A 16933-nucleotide genomic window follows, 5' to 3' on the forward strand; every position below is an offset into this window, starting at 1 on the left:
GGTTTTAATGTCCAATTTAGTCAAACTACAATACGAGAGATATTAGATAAATGTTGAAGGAGAGACCAAGGAATTTGATACTTGGAAGAATGCAATGAAAAGGTAAAGATCGTGTTGGAATTGAACTGAGCTATGGGATTGATATTGGACAGACTGCTGAACTCAGCTAGGGGAATGTGGTTGGTTGATGGGCCTGATGGGCCACCCCATCAGTAGCCGTGATACTTCAACCAATCAAGCCATGATGAATGTCACAAGCTCTACCCAATTTTTGTAACATCCTCTTTCAAAACTTGGCACATTTTTATTATCTTCCGGAGGTCAACGTATTAAATCTCTTCTAGATGCCAACACGTTGACTTGGTGTGTGTGTTACAACCCTCCTATTAAGTCATTGTTATTGATAACGATAGCTCTTTAAGTTGAGAAAATGTATGCTTTTGAAATTGAGTGTGCTTTTTTTTTTGGGGGGTAATGTGTGGGTGAGTTTGAGCAGTTCTTAGTTCAAGTTCTAGGGGCTGTTCAACTTGTAGTGTTCACTCGTCATTGTTCTCGACAATGACAAAACATTAAGCCTGAAAAATGCATACTCTTGAAATTCAAGTCTTTTTGACCCATTGAATTGTAGTAGTCAAAAGATTGCTCAATTCGCAAATTATGAGCATCATATTACATTGTTTTCTAATGTACAGCTGCTAGCAGCCTTGGACTTTACCAGAAGGTCCTTTTGAGGAAAATTATGCCTCAAGTAACCTCAACCCATGGTCATAGGTCCGGAAAAAGTGTGCCCTTTCCCGAGACATGGTGATCAGCCACTTTACAGTAGTGGCAAGAAAATATCTTTGCTTATTTTCCAAGGGCAAAAAGAATTAAGAATTTCTACAAACCTGTATACAGTTTTTACAGAGCGCAAAGCTCGCACAACAATTGATATTTCAAAAATAAAAATAGCTTGAAGAATCCAGACCATTGGGGGCATCTTTAGAAAGCATAGAACGGGCCTCCATAACAGAGCGGGGTGGCTCCAAGTCTTTCTCTTGCAAAGCATGACCTTGTAGCTTCAGCATTTGCGATGCAAAAATGTCATCTAGAATCTGTTGAATGCAATAGAAGAGCTTAAGTCAATCTCCCAGAATTGAGTCGGCTGTGTTGACAAAAATAAACTTTCAAGCATTAACAGACAAAAGCACATGCAAGGCCAATGACTTACCAGCAATGCAAAGTAGGAGCCTTTATACCAAGACCTATTTTCTTTTCTATTCTCCAAAAAGTGTAGAACATCCTGCTCTCCCCATATTATCAAAAACCATCAAAGCAGTATAGGATGTTAGAAACACAGTAACAAAAGAATATATATGATCAGAGTGAAAGTGAGTGAGTTACTGTGCGCAGTACTTCGACATTCAGGATGGAAATGATCAGTTTGCATTCTCGCATCTTTTCATTCTTCTATGCTTGGAACTTCAGTCAATCATGGCCACATCCGAATTGCCTAAATTGATTATCTTGCTTGCAGTTTTTGGGAAAGAACAGATGACTCACCCGACCCATCCTATCCCAGTAGCCACGGCAGATCGCCACAAAAACTCTTGTTGTAAATACTTCATGGAGATGGCTGATGGTATCCAATAATTGTGTGTTCAAGGGCTGCATCCGATCACGTATTTCAGATTCTCCACCTGCTTCCCTGGTATCCTGAAGTATTTTCTTAAGCTTTGTTGTCCCCTGCAAATGTGCCTGATCATTGCAACTGTGTCAACGTACAATGTTCACTTGTGGCATGCAGGAGTTTGATACATCAACCCAATTAAAAAACTCAACATTATCTTTGACTGCAGAATTTTAGATTTTTTTTAGAATGTTGGAAGCATCAATAATGATGGAAGGCAAAAAAGATTTTGCTAATAAAAGCAAGCGTTTTGTTGTTCTCTGCAAACAACTTAAGCTGCAGCCATGTCAAAACAGAGCTTACACATTTTAGTCCATTGAGAGGTTGTCACAGCTCAAAATGAGAGAGAGAGAGAGAGCATACGCGTGCACACGAGAGAAAGAGAGAGAGAGAGAGAGAAAGAGAGAGAGATTGTACATTATCTGCCAGTTTCTCCACGATAGCTTGCAGAAAGTTCTTGTACTTGGCACGTAAAAGTACAGTAACCTCATTCAATCGCTCACCAAAGCAAACTTTCCCACCACTCTCAACAAGAAAACAAGCGACCCAAGACTTCATCTGTATTTCCACCTTAGGCCGCAACGTATCAAGCAATCTCTTGATGGTGTTCAGAAAGATTCCAAGCTGCTACAAAGGCAATTAAGTATGATTTGAGGCTTCCATAATTTTAGAATCACCATCGGCTTAGATACATGCCAAGGAATCAAAAGCATGTACCTGGTGTGGAACAATGTATAAAGAAAGTGATCGTCGTCTGGTAAGCTTTTGCATGTATTGCAGACTAAATTTTTTTGGTACCATCACATCTTTGAGAGGTGTCAGGACATCAGCGTACTGCTTCTCCAAGGCAGCTATTACCGCAGTCTCTACATCTGCAATAGCCTATACATTCCCCATTGAACGCAGTGTTACTTGTAAAGTAAGCAAGCCAGCAAGGCAAATGATACACAAGATATATCTAAAGTGAAAGATACGACTGACTTACAGTTTCTAAAGCAAATGTGTACTCTGGCCAGCGATTTAACAAAATGTCATACTGATTGAGCATGTCCTTGATACGATCATACATTTCCTCCACAAAAGGAGACGTTCCATTACTAGTAGTAGCACCTGTCCATCGAACCTGTTCCATCCAGCATTAGTCCAACGTCACACTACATCCAAAATTAAGTTCACGACAAAAAAGGCAAGCAAAATGGGGAAAAAGAATATAAAAGAAGCACAACTTAAATGATAAACAAAAATGAACATAGTCCCTCACGGCAGGCAAAGATTGTGTCTCTACAAGGGCTGAATGAGTTGTGTCTCTACAAGGGCTGAATGAATTGAATGCTAACCAAAAAAGAATATTGTCATTTGAAAGTAGAGCAAAAACTATCCAGCAAAGTGGCAAGGATAGGATGATAAGCTGACAGCTATCCTACTCGCTGAAAAGGTATATGAATAAATAGGATTTTACGTTTTTACTGCCTTCAAAATAGGAGAGAGTTTCTTCACATCGTCTTCTTCCTTACCTTGTCAAGTTTGCAATAGTCCAACAGATTGAGCCGCTGTTCTTGAATCCAGAGAGCTATATACAGTTGAAATAACTCTTTTGCATCCACACACCCTTTGAATGGACTATACAAACAAACATCATCAGTCAAGTCAAATTGAAAAATTCCATGATCCATATGATCCATAGCTTCAGATTCGACTTAAATAGAGCTATCAATCAAATCAGTCAATGTCTTTAATTAAACATTTCAATACTTCAAATGACATTCCATGAAATCTTTTATATTAGTGCACTTTGGGCAGAAGAGCCGTACATGCTATAACCACATTTGGTACACAAATGATAAGGGAATTTGTATTAGTCAATAGGGCATAAAACCTACCTTATATTCCAGGATGTAAGGTCCTGTTGAAAGTCTGCCGTGGTTATTAGAAGCTCCACGACTGGTGGGGATGGGCTTGATGGAGGACAAGCAGCAAGAAACGCCCTAATCCTATTACAAAGCTCCATGCCGTAGATCTCAGCAGTAATCTTCGGCAAATCAACTGAGCTGCAGAATACAGGTCACACAGTTCAACCTCTCAACCATAAAGACCTGCATGTCAGAATTTGGTGAGTAATCCTCTAACTGAAATACAATCGTGAGAACACTTATCAAGATCACATTGAATATTGAGTTGCAAGAAAATCTTTGTAGCACCTTAAGTTGGAGCCGATTAAATCCTTCTTAGCACTTTCTGTTAAATAGACCTCATTCCTGATATGTGCATACCTTGGTAAAATGTGCTCGTTATGCACCTCTATGTCTGTCCGCACTTCATCACGTATATTCATGCACAAAATTTTCATCTTGGAATAAGCTGTTGATGTGGTCATGGGATCCATCAAGAAGCCTTCATTGTTACCTAAAACCAACTCGTCGGTCTCCACCATATGGTGCCTACATCTTTTCTTGGCTGCTGTCTGAAAATAATGTGACAAAGAACAAGTGTTAAAAGTTGTTCTAATTGGAACTCTGAACTGGCATACCTGAAGAATCGAACCAATGCAGCATCTACACCATATGACAGAAGCAGCAGTGTGAAATCAGCACAGAGGACAGGAGATATTCGGTCTCCATTGAGGGTTTCTAAACTACAGGAAGCATTACACTGTATGACAGAAGCAGCAGTGTGAAATCAGCACAGAGGACAGGAGATAGAGTAACGTTGATGTGATAGAAGCAAATCTTTGACCTAGCATTTTTGTGAGTGCAAGGTAATGTCTATATACAATATGAGGCAAAAAAGAAAGTCAGCTCCTGACTATCAAAAGACAAACCCAGTCCCAAATGCACAATTCACTGCCTTAGCATGGTCAAACCAAATTATATCACAAGAAAAATGCAAAGGAAGAACTCCTTGAAAAGCAGAGGCACCTTGATTTACATTGCTATCATTGACAACAATATTAAATATGAGCTGTTTGTGAGGAACTGATAAAGAATCCTTGCTGTCTTGCAGCCTGCTTGTTTAGGTCCCGGCGCTTGTTGCCTAGGGTAACCAGATAGCAAGTGCCAACAACCAGTGTGGCACACCATAAAAGATACTTGTAAATGAATCAGCCTCTGAGAATTAAAAGATACCTGCAGGCCAAGCCTTGCAGAAATAATCACACCACTCAGCAGTCTTCCTGGAACACTCTATACCTTTTCTCTCCGATCATTCACCAGTGATAGTTGATGAGAGTATCATAGAAGATCAAGGCTACATTTTGGCTCCCCATCATGTTGCCGTACTTTTTTAGTGACATTGAGGTCTTTAGGGCCATGTATGCCATGCAGTCACTCACATGGGCATGCATGGTCCCAAATGCCCTTAAAAAAAACCCCTTTCCCGACCCTCACCACTCATTTCAACCATACATTAAACCTCTGTTTCCTCCTAGCTTTCAATGCAAAACAAACCTAGGTTGCCCTCATCACAAGGTTACACATCTATGGAGAAAGTGAGCGTCCTTCTGTCAACTAGGCTATCATGCCTAGCTTTTTGGTGACATTGAGGCCATGTAGTTCACTCACATTGACACGTGTGCTCCCAAATGCCCTATAAAATACCCCTTTCCCAAGCCTTGCCTCTCATTTCAACCGTACTTTAAACCTCTCTTTCCTCCTAGCTCCATGCATCCCTCCCATTGCTAGCCTCCTTTCTTAGCAAAACAAACTTAGGTTGCCCCTCATCACAAGTTAAATCATGGTATACGATGTTACCATCTAGGCAAGCACTGTCCCTGCCAATGCCTCTGCCTAAAGGGCAGCTCCTTAAATAGTCGGACATCATCTCTTTATCCCCAGCCATATCCCTTCTCATCTGCTCCAAATAGGATTCCAATGGGGAGTATACCATGTTCAACCAGCCAACGTTTTGCCACTATAGGGAAGCAAGCAATTGATCACCCAAGGTCCCCTAAGTGTCACAGTGGTCTCTACGTGTAAGGGCCCCTATAGACATTATGCTATAGAAGACTAATAAAGGCATATATATCGCATGGTCCCATCTTCACACCGTCTGCAATGGTAGGTCGTAAATTGATGCACAAGGATCCCATCTAGCGAACCTCCCAAATGTCATCATCCTCTCATCTCAAGTCCCCTCTCCAAACCTCTAGAATGTTTGTATTTATATCCTTGATCTACTATCATGGCCCATGCATGTATGCCAACAAACGAGATGTTCCTCCAACAACTCCTGGCTCTATTTTCCCTTTGTTTGTCTCAAGCTTGCTCTCCAAACATTTGGAATGACTACATATATCTCCTTGATCCAACGTCCTAAACCCTCCAATGTACACCAACGAAACTGAGACACTCGTCGGAATGCTGTTGGAGACAACTCCATCTCCTTATGTAGGCTCCTATCTTGTTGTACCCATCCAATATGTGTCTTGTGTCTTCGTATAAAGCCCTCTAGATCTTCGACCTCCTACGCCAAATAATGCGCTCAATCAAGAGGTGCCACCAAACTCTCAAGCCCTCACAATATGACCTCCATGTAAGCTCATCATTCTCTCATCTCAAGTCCCCTCTCCAAACCTCTAAAATGTTTGTATTTATATCCTTGATCTACTATCATGGCCCATGCATGTGTGCCAACAAACGAGATGTTCCTCCAACAACTGCTAGCTCTATTTTCCCTCTCAAGCTTGCTCTCCAAACATTTGGAATAACTACATATATCTCCTTGATATGGTGTCCTAAACCCTCCAATGTACGCCAACGAAATTGAGACACTAGATTCAGCTTCCAGATTGGATAATTGTCCCCATCTAGTTTGCCTCCTTCTCCAAAGAATGAAAAAGGCATCCATGTAGCCATTGGAATGAACAACCTGGAATGGACCTAGCACCAAATATGCAATGAATACAAACTTTGCAATCGCTAATTAACAAAGGCATAGTTATCCAAATCTAGGTCACCCTCCTTCTCACAACCCACATGTCAGTCTCCATTGGAGCTCTGATGGCATGTCAAAAAATAGGGTCATTTGTTGTAGGAGTACCATTTACTCGACGGTCTCCAATGAGATTAGAGAAGGAGAAGCCTCCTCCCATACATGTTGAATTCTTGAATGATGTCATTCTCAAACAATAAGCTTGCATGAGCCCAATCGCAAACCTGAATTTCTGCATGATGCTAGAGATCTTGAGCGTAACACACCTTTGTTCAACGTTTCGTTCCTTCGGAGAGAGTGAGGTCCTCAATACCAAAGATACTATAATAAACACACAATACCAAGAGACGAAGAACACCAAGCATGGGTCTAGATAAAGAAAACTCTATTGCCCCACGAATATGACCTTCTAAATGTGCTCACCCTCAAGTGTTGTAAGCTCACCTAGACCAAATCTCAAAATTGGCTCCGTGTAGGTGTGATACAACCAAGCATCCCTCTTGTTGAACCTATTGTTTGTTCTTGGATGCTGCCATATGAGATTTCTAACATCCGTAGCTAACTGACATTCTAGTTCGCTCTCTAGAGTGCTTACTTGTAAATTTTTTAGCAACACACGATACCAAAGTATGAAGAACACCAAGTGTGAGCCTAGATAAACAAAATTCTATTGTCTCATGAATGTGACCTAGATCCAATCTCAAACTTGGCTTTGTGTAGGCGTGAAACCAACAATGCATCCCATTATTGCTCTACAAAATTGGCTCTGTGTAGGTGTGATACAACCAAGTATCCCTCTTGTTGAACCTATTGTTTGTTCTTGGATGCTGCCATATGAGATTTCTAACATCCGTAGCTAACTGACATTCTAGTTCGCTCTCTAGAGTGCTCACTTGTAAATTTTTTAGCAACACACGATACCAAAGTATGAAGAACACTCTCAGTGTGAGCCTAGATAAACAAAATTATGTTGTCTCATGAATGTGACCTAGATCCAATCTCAAACTTGGCTTTGTGTAGGCGTGAAACCAACAATGCATCCCATTATTGCTCTATCGCTATAAAAGATTAGGGGTCCCACTCTCATAATCCTCACCAATCCTAATATGGATTCCTCTTTGGCCGGCTTTCTTTGTAGGTTGTAATATATGTAGCTAATGCCCTTCTTTTTTTTCTTGAAATAGACTTCTATTAAGTATGAAAGAAACAGTCCAAGAGAAGAAACTCAAGGAATAGGTACATCAAGCATGAAAACCGATGATAATATACTAATCAAGAAGTATGAGAAAATGGAAAAACAAACATGAACCAGGACTTGGCTGAAAATGCAACATCATGCCTGTGATTATCGCATAAAGAAAGGACATCCCCTCCACTCTCTGAGAGAAATCGTCCTCTTATACAAAGCAAATCTAGAAGGTCCCTGCATCCTTGACCATATTGCCATTTAGACTCATCAATTGAAAAGCTCCAATCTTTGCCGTAATATGAAATGATCTGGCATTATTGACCCTTTGAGTGGTTGCCTACTACAATCAACTCCCACCCACCTGAATCCCATTGAAAATACTTTATAGGGATACCCTCATAAAGACAAAGTCTCTCAGTACCAAGTGGGATATCCTCAATGAATTGCTACTTGTGCCAAAGAATTTCATGTGATTTCATTGCAGCAGCTGAAAGTTCTTGGAATCAATACATTAATTGCTGATTCAATGCTGATGATGGTAATGCAAGACAAGATCTTGTAAAGATCGTTTCTTACGTCCAAATGCTTTTATGATGTATGTGTAACTTTTCAGTAGCATTACCTTTGCATACGTATTTTGCAAGAAATGAGGATGGCCAAAATACTGCCACAGGCAGCCACACAACATATTTTTTATTTTCAGCAATGCAAAGCAAACAAAGCCAGCATCATTTGTGACATGAAGCCACCCTTGCATGTGACACGTCAGCCAGAAAAACAGTAGACAAATGCTGACTTGTATGATTCAAAACTGAAGATCACTGAAGAGGCCACTCGAATTGCCCATCACTTTGATTTGATGACTTTTTACTGGAGTAATTTGTCTTCAAGAGGTTGCGGAATGCGAGATGTTTGCCTCTTTCATTTATGTAACAAGATCAAAGGAGAAATCTTTTATGTCAGACATTGCTGTCCAGAAATGCAGTGCCTTTTGGACATATATGAAAGCACCCATTACTATAATCAATTATTTGTTGACACTCATTGCATTAACATATACAACTATACGGTCTCATAAAGAAATCCAGATAGCTCCCTCAAACCTGCCTGAAAATAGTTGCAGAGTGTTCTTTGGGCGTCCACAGAAAGAATGTCATGGACAAGTGTGAAGATGCGCACTGCGGGGATAAGGGCTGGAGCTGCTTTTCCATTTTCTGGAATAAGATGTTCTGTCATACCAGATGGTGATGACTCATCCAGCGACTTGTAATTCTCAAAAACCATAGACAGCAGCTGCTCCACTTGATCTTCAACATCCAACAGTATTCTTTTCTGCAGTAAAAATGTTCTTTAAGCAGCTAAACTCTTTAGACAGTATGAAATCAGCGGTTCAATCCACAATAATTCCAAGGTACACTAGAAACTTAGTTCGCATTTTATAAGAAAAGCCCAGGGCAACTGCTTACTTCCTGGCGATTTAGCATTGTTTCATTTCGAGCTTTGACTATAGGACACAATAGATCATGGATAAGCACAAGACAATCCTCTGTTGGAGTGGCAACCTCCATGATACATGCGAGATATCTGGGCAGTGCAGAAAAATTCTCAAGTCTCTTTCGTTTGAGATTAAATAAACTCCCAAAACATCCAATATCCATGTGCAACATATTTTAATTCAAATTTCTGTCTTTTGGATTGAATAAAATTCCATATGAGTAAAACAAAGAGTTTGATCCACACCATCCCATGTTACTACCTTAGACTTGTGTAGGTATTGGAGACACCATAGAAAAGAGAAAATTCGGACAAGAGCCATCTCCATGCCCCGTGTAATCTCAAATTCCTTCGCTGAAAATGCTGCGCTCGCATGGCGGCTTCTAAAACAATGTCATAAGCAAGGGTTTCTCTAACCGGACCCCACTGCCAGCAACAATTTCATAAATTACATTCCCACAGGCACAAAATTTGGCACAGCTTGAGTACCCACTTAAGCATTAAAATGCTTAAAAGCAGATGTAATAAGTGTCTTAGGAATACACATGAATGGGTTTTACTAGTTCAAGTGCGTAAAAAGGTGAAATATACCGTCTCGAGTAAACCATTTCCTCATATTATACCTTATTGGAAGTAACCTCGCTTGAATTCAAGGAGTATCTGATAAACAGCTGAACCTTTCCAACACACTCATGATCTGTTTCGTTATATATAGACCACCAACGTACTCGATCATTCTGCACATAAAGCTCAGTGTTACAACTCAGGACTCCTGCAAATTATATGAAAAATAGATAGATTATGAATGTAATAGCCTATACCGGATCATCATCAACAGAGCACAGTTGCACAATAATGTGACCATGTGCATCGCCCTTAGAATCACGTACTTCAAGCAACAGATCATCACTGGGGCATTGTGGGTAGCTGGAAAGAAAGACAATAAATTACCGGATTGCATAGATACAAAGACCAAAAAGGTTTTAACTGCAGCTCCAACTTAGCTGGCTTAAACAAACATAGACAAACTTACAAAACGTGTGTGTCATTAGACCCTGGGTATGCTTGCACAGCCTCTTCAACTGGTGTACTTTTCAATCTCAAAATGCAAGAATAGTTCTCTGCACAAGGAAACCAATGATATCAGTTTGGTTGTGCTATATAAAGAATCTAACTATGTAACATTTTCCTGACATTTGCCAGACTTTTAGGTTGACTGTCATGAAAATGAACTTCAATAACTCAACTCTCAATACATAGGAACCCAAAGAGAAAACCACACAAAAAAGTGCACGTTCTCACACACTTGTGTGCTTACTCGAGCGTGCCACCTGCCTGTGTCTAAGAAAACTTCTAAATCATATAGAAGGAATGAAAATCTAAACAAAGACCGCACAAAATTATGCTTGGGTTGCATGTGTGTGTTAAGCAGAATTCTCTATTATATACAGTGCACCGGTAGACGAAATCGACATCTAAACATAGGCATCAGGAAAACTATCTCTTCCCCACTAAGCACTTAAAATGGAAACCCCAGTTGGAGCTGCTTGTGGTTATGAGTAGAAAAAAATGATTCTTTGAGCTGGAAGAAGCACTTCAGTGCAACCAACTTTGAGCTGGAAGAAGCACTTCAGTGCAACGAAATCAGGTATTACAATTGCCCAATTGTGATACTTCAGTCTTTTCATTGCACCGGTAGAAGAAATCGACATCTAAATGTAGCCATCAGGAAAACTATCTCTTCCCCACTAAACACTTAAAACGGAAACCCCAGTTGGAGCTGCTTGTGGTTATGAGATAGAAGCACCACTTCAGTGCGACTAAATCAGGTATTGCAAATGCCCAATTGTGATACTTCAGTCTTTTCATTGCAGACACAGAGAGAGAGAGAGAGAGAGAGAGAAAGAGAGAGAGTGAGAGAGTAGAAACAGAGAGAGTAAGGGAAGAGAGGTAAGAGGAGGGCTATGCATGCGCATAGCTCCCTTACGTTCCTTGTTGAATTTTCATTGAGACAAAGACCTCTGATTTTGATTTGATATTATAAAATCACCACCCTTACCTTTCTCTACCCCTTATTGCACCACTATCCAAAGGGATTTTCCAACAAAACAACAACCTCCTCTAGGTAGTCTTTCCAGTTTTGCAGTTGAGGGTTTCAACCCCTCCATACAGTTGTATTCCGACCCTTTGGGCATTCATACATTTCAGTCATATTCTCTCCCTCTAATTCTCTCAGTCACATCCACAGCATCACTTTGTGTATTGAGTGCATCATCTTGCAGTCGCAGTTAGTACTGAGTAGGAGAGAGAGTGAGGATAGTCTATCTCCCGCTACACTTCATTACATTAGTTTAAGACTGAGGGTCTGTGGGTTTGGACTTGAAGTCTCTTATGAGTGCTTTCCCATCTCTGTAAACAGCCCATTTACCTTCCTTGCGAGCTTCACAGAGAGAGAGAGAGAGAGAGAGAGAGAGAGAGAGAGAGAAGCTAGGCAATAACAACTGTATATCCAGATCAAGGGATACAATCCATATCCAAGGGGCTGGTCCAGTGTCAGCCCACTCCTCAGGCCTTCAAGCCTTCTAAGCAACAAAGCCCAGGCCTCCCCGCAGCAGACCAGCAGGGTAGCCTCAGCCTCTTCATGGATCTAGTAAATATTCACCTCCTCTAGGTAGTCTAGTTTCTTTCCATTTTTGCAATTGAGGGTTCCATCCAGTTGTATTCGGCCCTTTGGACATTCATACATTTCAGTCATATTCTCTCCCTCTAATTATCTCACTCACATCCACAGCATCACTTTGTGTATTGAGTGCATCATCTTGCAGTTGCAGTTAGTATTGAGCAGGAGAGAGAGTGAGGATAGTCTATCCCCCACCACACTTCATTACATCAGTTTAATACTGAGGGTCTGTGGGTTTGGACTTGAAGTCTCTGATGAGTGCTTTCCCATCTCTATAAACAGCCCATTTACCTTCCTTGCGAGCTTGAGAGAGAGAGAGAAGCTAGGCAATAACAACTGTATATCTAGATCAAGGGATACAATCCATATCCAGGGCTGGTCCAGTGTGAGAAGAATACTCCAAGAAAGGCCCTCGCATGTGAGACACTGAGTGGAGAGTGGAAGGGGTCTTATATAGCCCCCAAGCAGCCTGGTGGGCTGGCAAGATGAACCGACCAGGTGGTCAGCCCTGACCCGAGGTTGGCTGACCTAACCCTGGTTGGGTCGGGTTTGGGTCTTGTGAGCATTTCTTTACAAGGGATACGTGAATTTCTCCTATTATTCTAAAAATCAGTCTCCTAATTGAAGACTTTGTCAGCAATCGTAGTCTTAGTGATCAACCGGAGAGGCTCATGGCTCCCGAAGGAAAATACTTTGATAAGAAAGATCAGCTTGACAGAACTAAGTATCACACTTGGTCCGTCAAGATGAAGATGGGTCTAATCGAGAGAGACGTGGGGAATAGTATCCAAAGCCGATAAGAAGCAATTTGCTAGTCGACCAGCAGACTTGGCAAGCTGGGTGACCATGGACATGGAGGCACTTGCCTTTCTTATCTCTGCATTGGCTAATTCTCAAATAGATCAAGTAGCTTCGGCAAGTTCTTCACATGAAGCTTGGGAACATCTCTGATATGTATTTGGTTAAGTAAATGCCGCTTCTCGATTGTTTCTATGAAAGAGCTTATATCGCCTCGAAATGAATCAAAGTGTGAAAGTGGCCGAAATCTCCGAGCCTTGGTGGATCAACTTGCTGGTGCTGAGGTGACATTAAGTGATGAGGAAGTTGTAAGTGTTCTTCTTGCCAATATGTCTCAGACTCATGGAGCATGTGTGTCTACCTTAGCAAATCAATCTACCTTAACACTTATTGATGTTGCTACTGCTCTCATCTTGGAGGAGACACGACTTGCTTCAAGAAGGAGAATGAAAAGGAAAAAGAGAAAGATACAACCTCTTCAAAGGATGAAGAAAATAAACGTCCAAATGAGCACGCTCTCCTTGTGGAAAACCCGACCTGGTTGGGGCCCAATTTGGGCACCCAACCCAGCCCTGACTCCTACCTAACCTAGCCTATCCAGACCTACCTTATCCTATCCTCTCCGAGCGGGCACACCCACATAGAAGCCCTCTCTCACTATGAAATGCCATACTTCAAAAATTATATGGCCAAGATGCAAGATCTCACGTTTCGAGAACTCACATTGAGACTCTAGCATCTAGTTTCTCCCACCTAAGAATATCAAGAACAATTTTAAGATGGGTATCATACTCCGACAAACTAGGATCTCATCTTGCCCAAACTTATCATTCATCATTTGTTGAAAAGTGACAAGAGCATTCGTGAGACCAAATGGTGATACATAGAGCCCATACCTTGTTCTAAAACCTAGTTTTGTAAACATCTTCTTTATCAATTCTTATGTGATGATCTGTATGTAGATCAAGTTTCATAAGATATTTAGCACCGCCCATGAATCAATCCATAAGGTCACCCATTCTAGGAATATGATATTTACTCTTAATTGTTAACTTATTCATTTCTTGTAATTGAGACACATGCGTATACCACTGTCCTTATCGACCAATAACACTGGTGCACCATGTTGGTCTAATATGACCCATTGTTAAATATTATTTAATTTGCCTTGCTATCTCTGTTTATTCCTTCTGAGTTAATTGATAAGGATTCCTAAGACGCTGGTGCACAGCATGGGGATCTGCTTACTTGACCCATTGTCAAATATTCTTTAATTTGCCTTGCTATCTCCTTTTAATCCTTCTAACTTAATTGATAAGGATTCATAAAGATAGGTTGAGCATCGAGAAGTAGATCAATTTTATGATGAACACCTCAAGCAAGTGGTAACCACCCATAAGGCAATTCCTTTGGAAATACATCAACGCAATCATTCTTTATTCTTTTGATGACTCGTCTAAAGAATTTATACAAAATTTTTAAAGTTAGCATCATGGGCTACATTAAGTACTTCCAAATAGTTTACAATATTTGAAGATATACATTGTGCCAATATTGAATAATGTATTTTTCAATCAATCTTCTTAGTATAACTCCTGTAAAAAAACCATTCATAAGATCTACCCTATTTGGATTCATAAAAGGAAAGGTAATTCTTCCATGTAGTTTTGAATGTATAATGAAAGATTTGAAAGCTTCGGTTCCCAAATTGGGACCCTTCACTTGACACCATTTGAACTCTATACAAGTGATCGTATTTTGAGTCTCTACACACTAGTTTATGATCAATGAAATTATGAGTGGTTAGAGTCAAAAGGATGCTTGCTACATGACCTAAGATTATACCCTTTAACTAGGTTTACATACACAACACATGAGTACATTCCAAATGAAAGATTTCAACAGAGGAAATCATGGACCCACTTATGACTTCCAGCTTTTGGATGGTTTTGTTGTTCTTCATGGAACAGTTTTGCTTTAATGGCCGCATTATTGCATGCACTTGCATTCCTTGGCCAGCTTCGCAAGATCAGTTCTCTTAGTCAAACGCATAGGGTTCGAGTTAACTTTCTAAAAAACAAAGAAAACTTTATACCTTATCTAGATTCATAAGAAGTAAAGGTAATTCTTCCATGTAGTTTTGAATATATAAGAAAGATTTGAAAGCTTCGGATCCCAAATTGACTCTTCATCACTTGACACCATTTGAACTCTATACAAGTGATTGTATTTTGAGTCTCTACACCAGTTTATGATCAATGAAATTATGAATGGTCAAAGTCAAAAGGATGCTTGCTACATGACCTAAGATTATACCCTTTAATTAGGTTTGCATACATAACACACGAGTAGATTCCAAATGAAAGATTTCAATACAGAAATCATAGACTCACCACTTCCATCTTTTGGATGGTTTTGTTATTCTTCATGGAATGGTTTTGCTTTAATTTCCGCACTGCATGCATTTGCATGCCTTGGCTAGCTTCGCAAGATCAGTTCTCTTATTCAAACACATAGGATTCGTGTTAACTTTATAAAAAATGGATAAAATTTTACATTTCTTCATGAAATCTCATTGAGATCACTAGACTTGCAGGTGGCTGCAATTGTGTCATCATAGATTTAGCAAACCATATTACATCTGTAAAAAAAAAAGTCTTGTTCCTATGAACTTCATTATGATAATCCCGTTGAGATCCTCGTATAAACATGTTAAGAATTATAAGAGAATCCATAATAGAAACTTTAGCACTCACATCACGTAGAGTTCATTTGCAAGCTTGTCAATTTGTTAAAGTGAACGAATGCATTTCCTTCTTGAATGAATTCTTTACGAAAGTCTTACAGAAATTCATCCCATGTGAGGGTTTTTTGTTCAAATCTCACCACCATATAAGAGTTTACCTTTCAAATATCCCTGTCAGTCGTATCTGCTCATTGAAATCATATGAGTAAAAACAATTTGTCCATCTATTCAACCATGACTCTACACGATTTGCATGCTTCCAAGGGAAGAAGTAGTGATGAATATTTGCCCAAAGGCGAATTTGGAGGCTTCTCTAAGTTGATTGGGATAATATTTAGAGCTTCAAATTTGATAAATTCATCGAACAATTAATACAATATTTTCATATGATTTCGAACTTAGCCCTCTAAGTACTCAGATCATGGTACAAGTCATTTGAGACATCTACAAGATTAAAATTTGCAAATTCTAGCTTTTTAAAAACTTGTCTATGAAGTTTAAGTATACTTAGACGCATTAAAGCCATGAAAATTGTGGCTCTACATTTAAAAAATTTTGCCCTATGACCTATATACTTCCATAATTGTGTTTCTCTCCTATTTTTTACCCTTGCATGCTTCTCCTTCTCCTCCCTACCAAACATCTTGAGAACAAAAGATGGGTTTCCGAGAAGATCTTGGAGCTGATGATTAGCATGTACAAGCGTGATCATTTCTCATAATTATTGAATCTCCGCTTTGAGTCCCGTTCTAAGAGTAAGAGAGAATCTTTGAATACTTAGTATAAGGAGGAAAGAGGGTCTATGTTCTAAGAGTAAAAGAGAATATTTACCATAATCAAATTTGAAATCCTGTATACGTGAAAGGGAGATAAATAGAAACTTACCTTTTATAATCTCTTAAGATATTATTATAAAGAGCCTTTCTGATAAACTTCATCGAATGGTTAATTTGAGAGTCATAAGCTTTGCAAAAGAGGTCAAGGAATTCTAAATTTGTTTAAACATCCTATTGAGAAATCCTTGGGGTTAAGTTGGCATCCTTAGCAAACTGTTGGTTAACCATTTCCTTTCTTGAGGGAAGTTCAATACCCTTGAGTCTCCCTTGCTGGGTTCTGTCTAGCAGTAGCCGACGGAAAGAGTCAGTAGCTATAGCACATAGAGAAGGGGCCATAGGGCATCCCTATCTTATGGATCTCTTCAACAAAAAGGATTCTGCCATTAATCCATTGACACAAACCTTAGCAAAGGCATTTGTCAACAAGAGCTTAACACAATTGAAGAAGTTGGAAGCCAATCTCTGTAGGACAAATATACAGAAAATCTCAACAGAAAGGGAGAGGTATAATACATCAAGAGAAAATCTCACTGTAGGACAAATATACATCACGATCAAAGGCACGAGATTGCAAGCAATCAAAAAGCAAGAAGAG

At 39.9% G+C, this 16933-nt stretch overlaps 1 protein-coding gene across 1 annotated transcript in view; it reads right to left on the reverse strand.

Annotated features, from left to right (window-relative positions):
* Positions 1-592: 592 nt before the first annotated feature.
* The window catches only part of LOC147889923 (uncharacterized), a 38990-nt gene continuing 22649 nt past the window's right edge, over positions 593-16933 (reverse strand). Inside the window, exons 8-22 of the mRNA XM_087390691.1 lie at positions 10312-10399; positions 10100-10205; positions 9902-10015; positions 9541-9704; positions 9251-9368; positions 8888-9116; positions 3940-4126; positions 3550-3717; positions 3184-3289; positions 2655-2792; positions 2387-2551; positions 2087-2293; positions 1543-1737; positions 1211-1282; positions 593-1094 (exon numbers count right to left, since the gene is read on the reverse strand). Coding sequence (XP_087246817.1) covers positions 936-1094; positions 1211-1282; positions 1543-1737; positions 2087-2293; positions 2387-2551; positions 2655-2792; positions 3184-3289; positions 3550-3717; positions 3940-4126; positions 8888-9116; positions 9251-9368; positions 9541-9704; positions 9902-10015; positions 10100-10205; positions 10312-10399 — 2216 coding nt within the window. The 3' untranslated portion in view covers positions 593-935. The remainder of the gene's footprint in view (positions 1095-1210; positions 1283-1542; positions 1738-2086; positions 2294-2386; positions 2552-2654; positions 2793-3183; positions 3290-3549; positions 3718-3939; positions 4127-8887; positions 9117-9250; positions 9369-9540; positions 9705-9901; positions 10016-10099; positions 10206-10311; positions 10400-16933) is intronic.

Source organism: Dipteris shenzhenensis, chromosome 19 (genome assembly GCF_047967505.1).
Source record: "Dipteris shenzhenensis isolate YYH24624 ecotype China chromosome 19, Dip_SZ_1.0, whole genome shotgun sequence".
In the NCBI taxonomy this organism is placed as follows: domain Eukaryota; kingdom Viridiplantae; phylum Streptophyta; class Polypodiopsida; order Gleicheniales; family Dipteridaceae; genus Dipteris; species Dipteris shenzhenensis.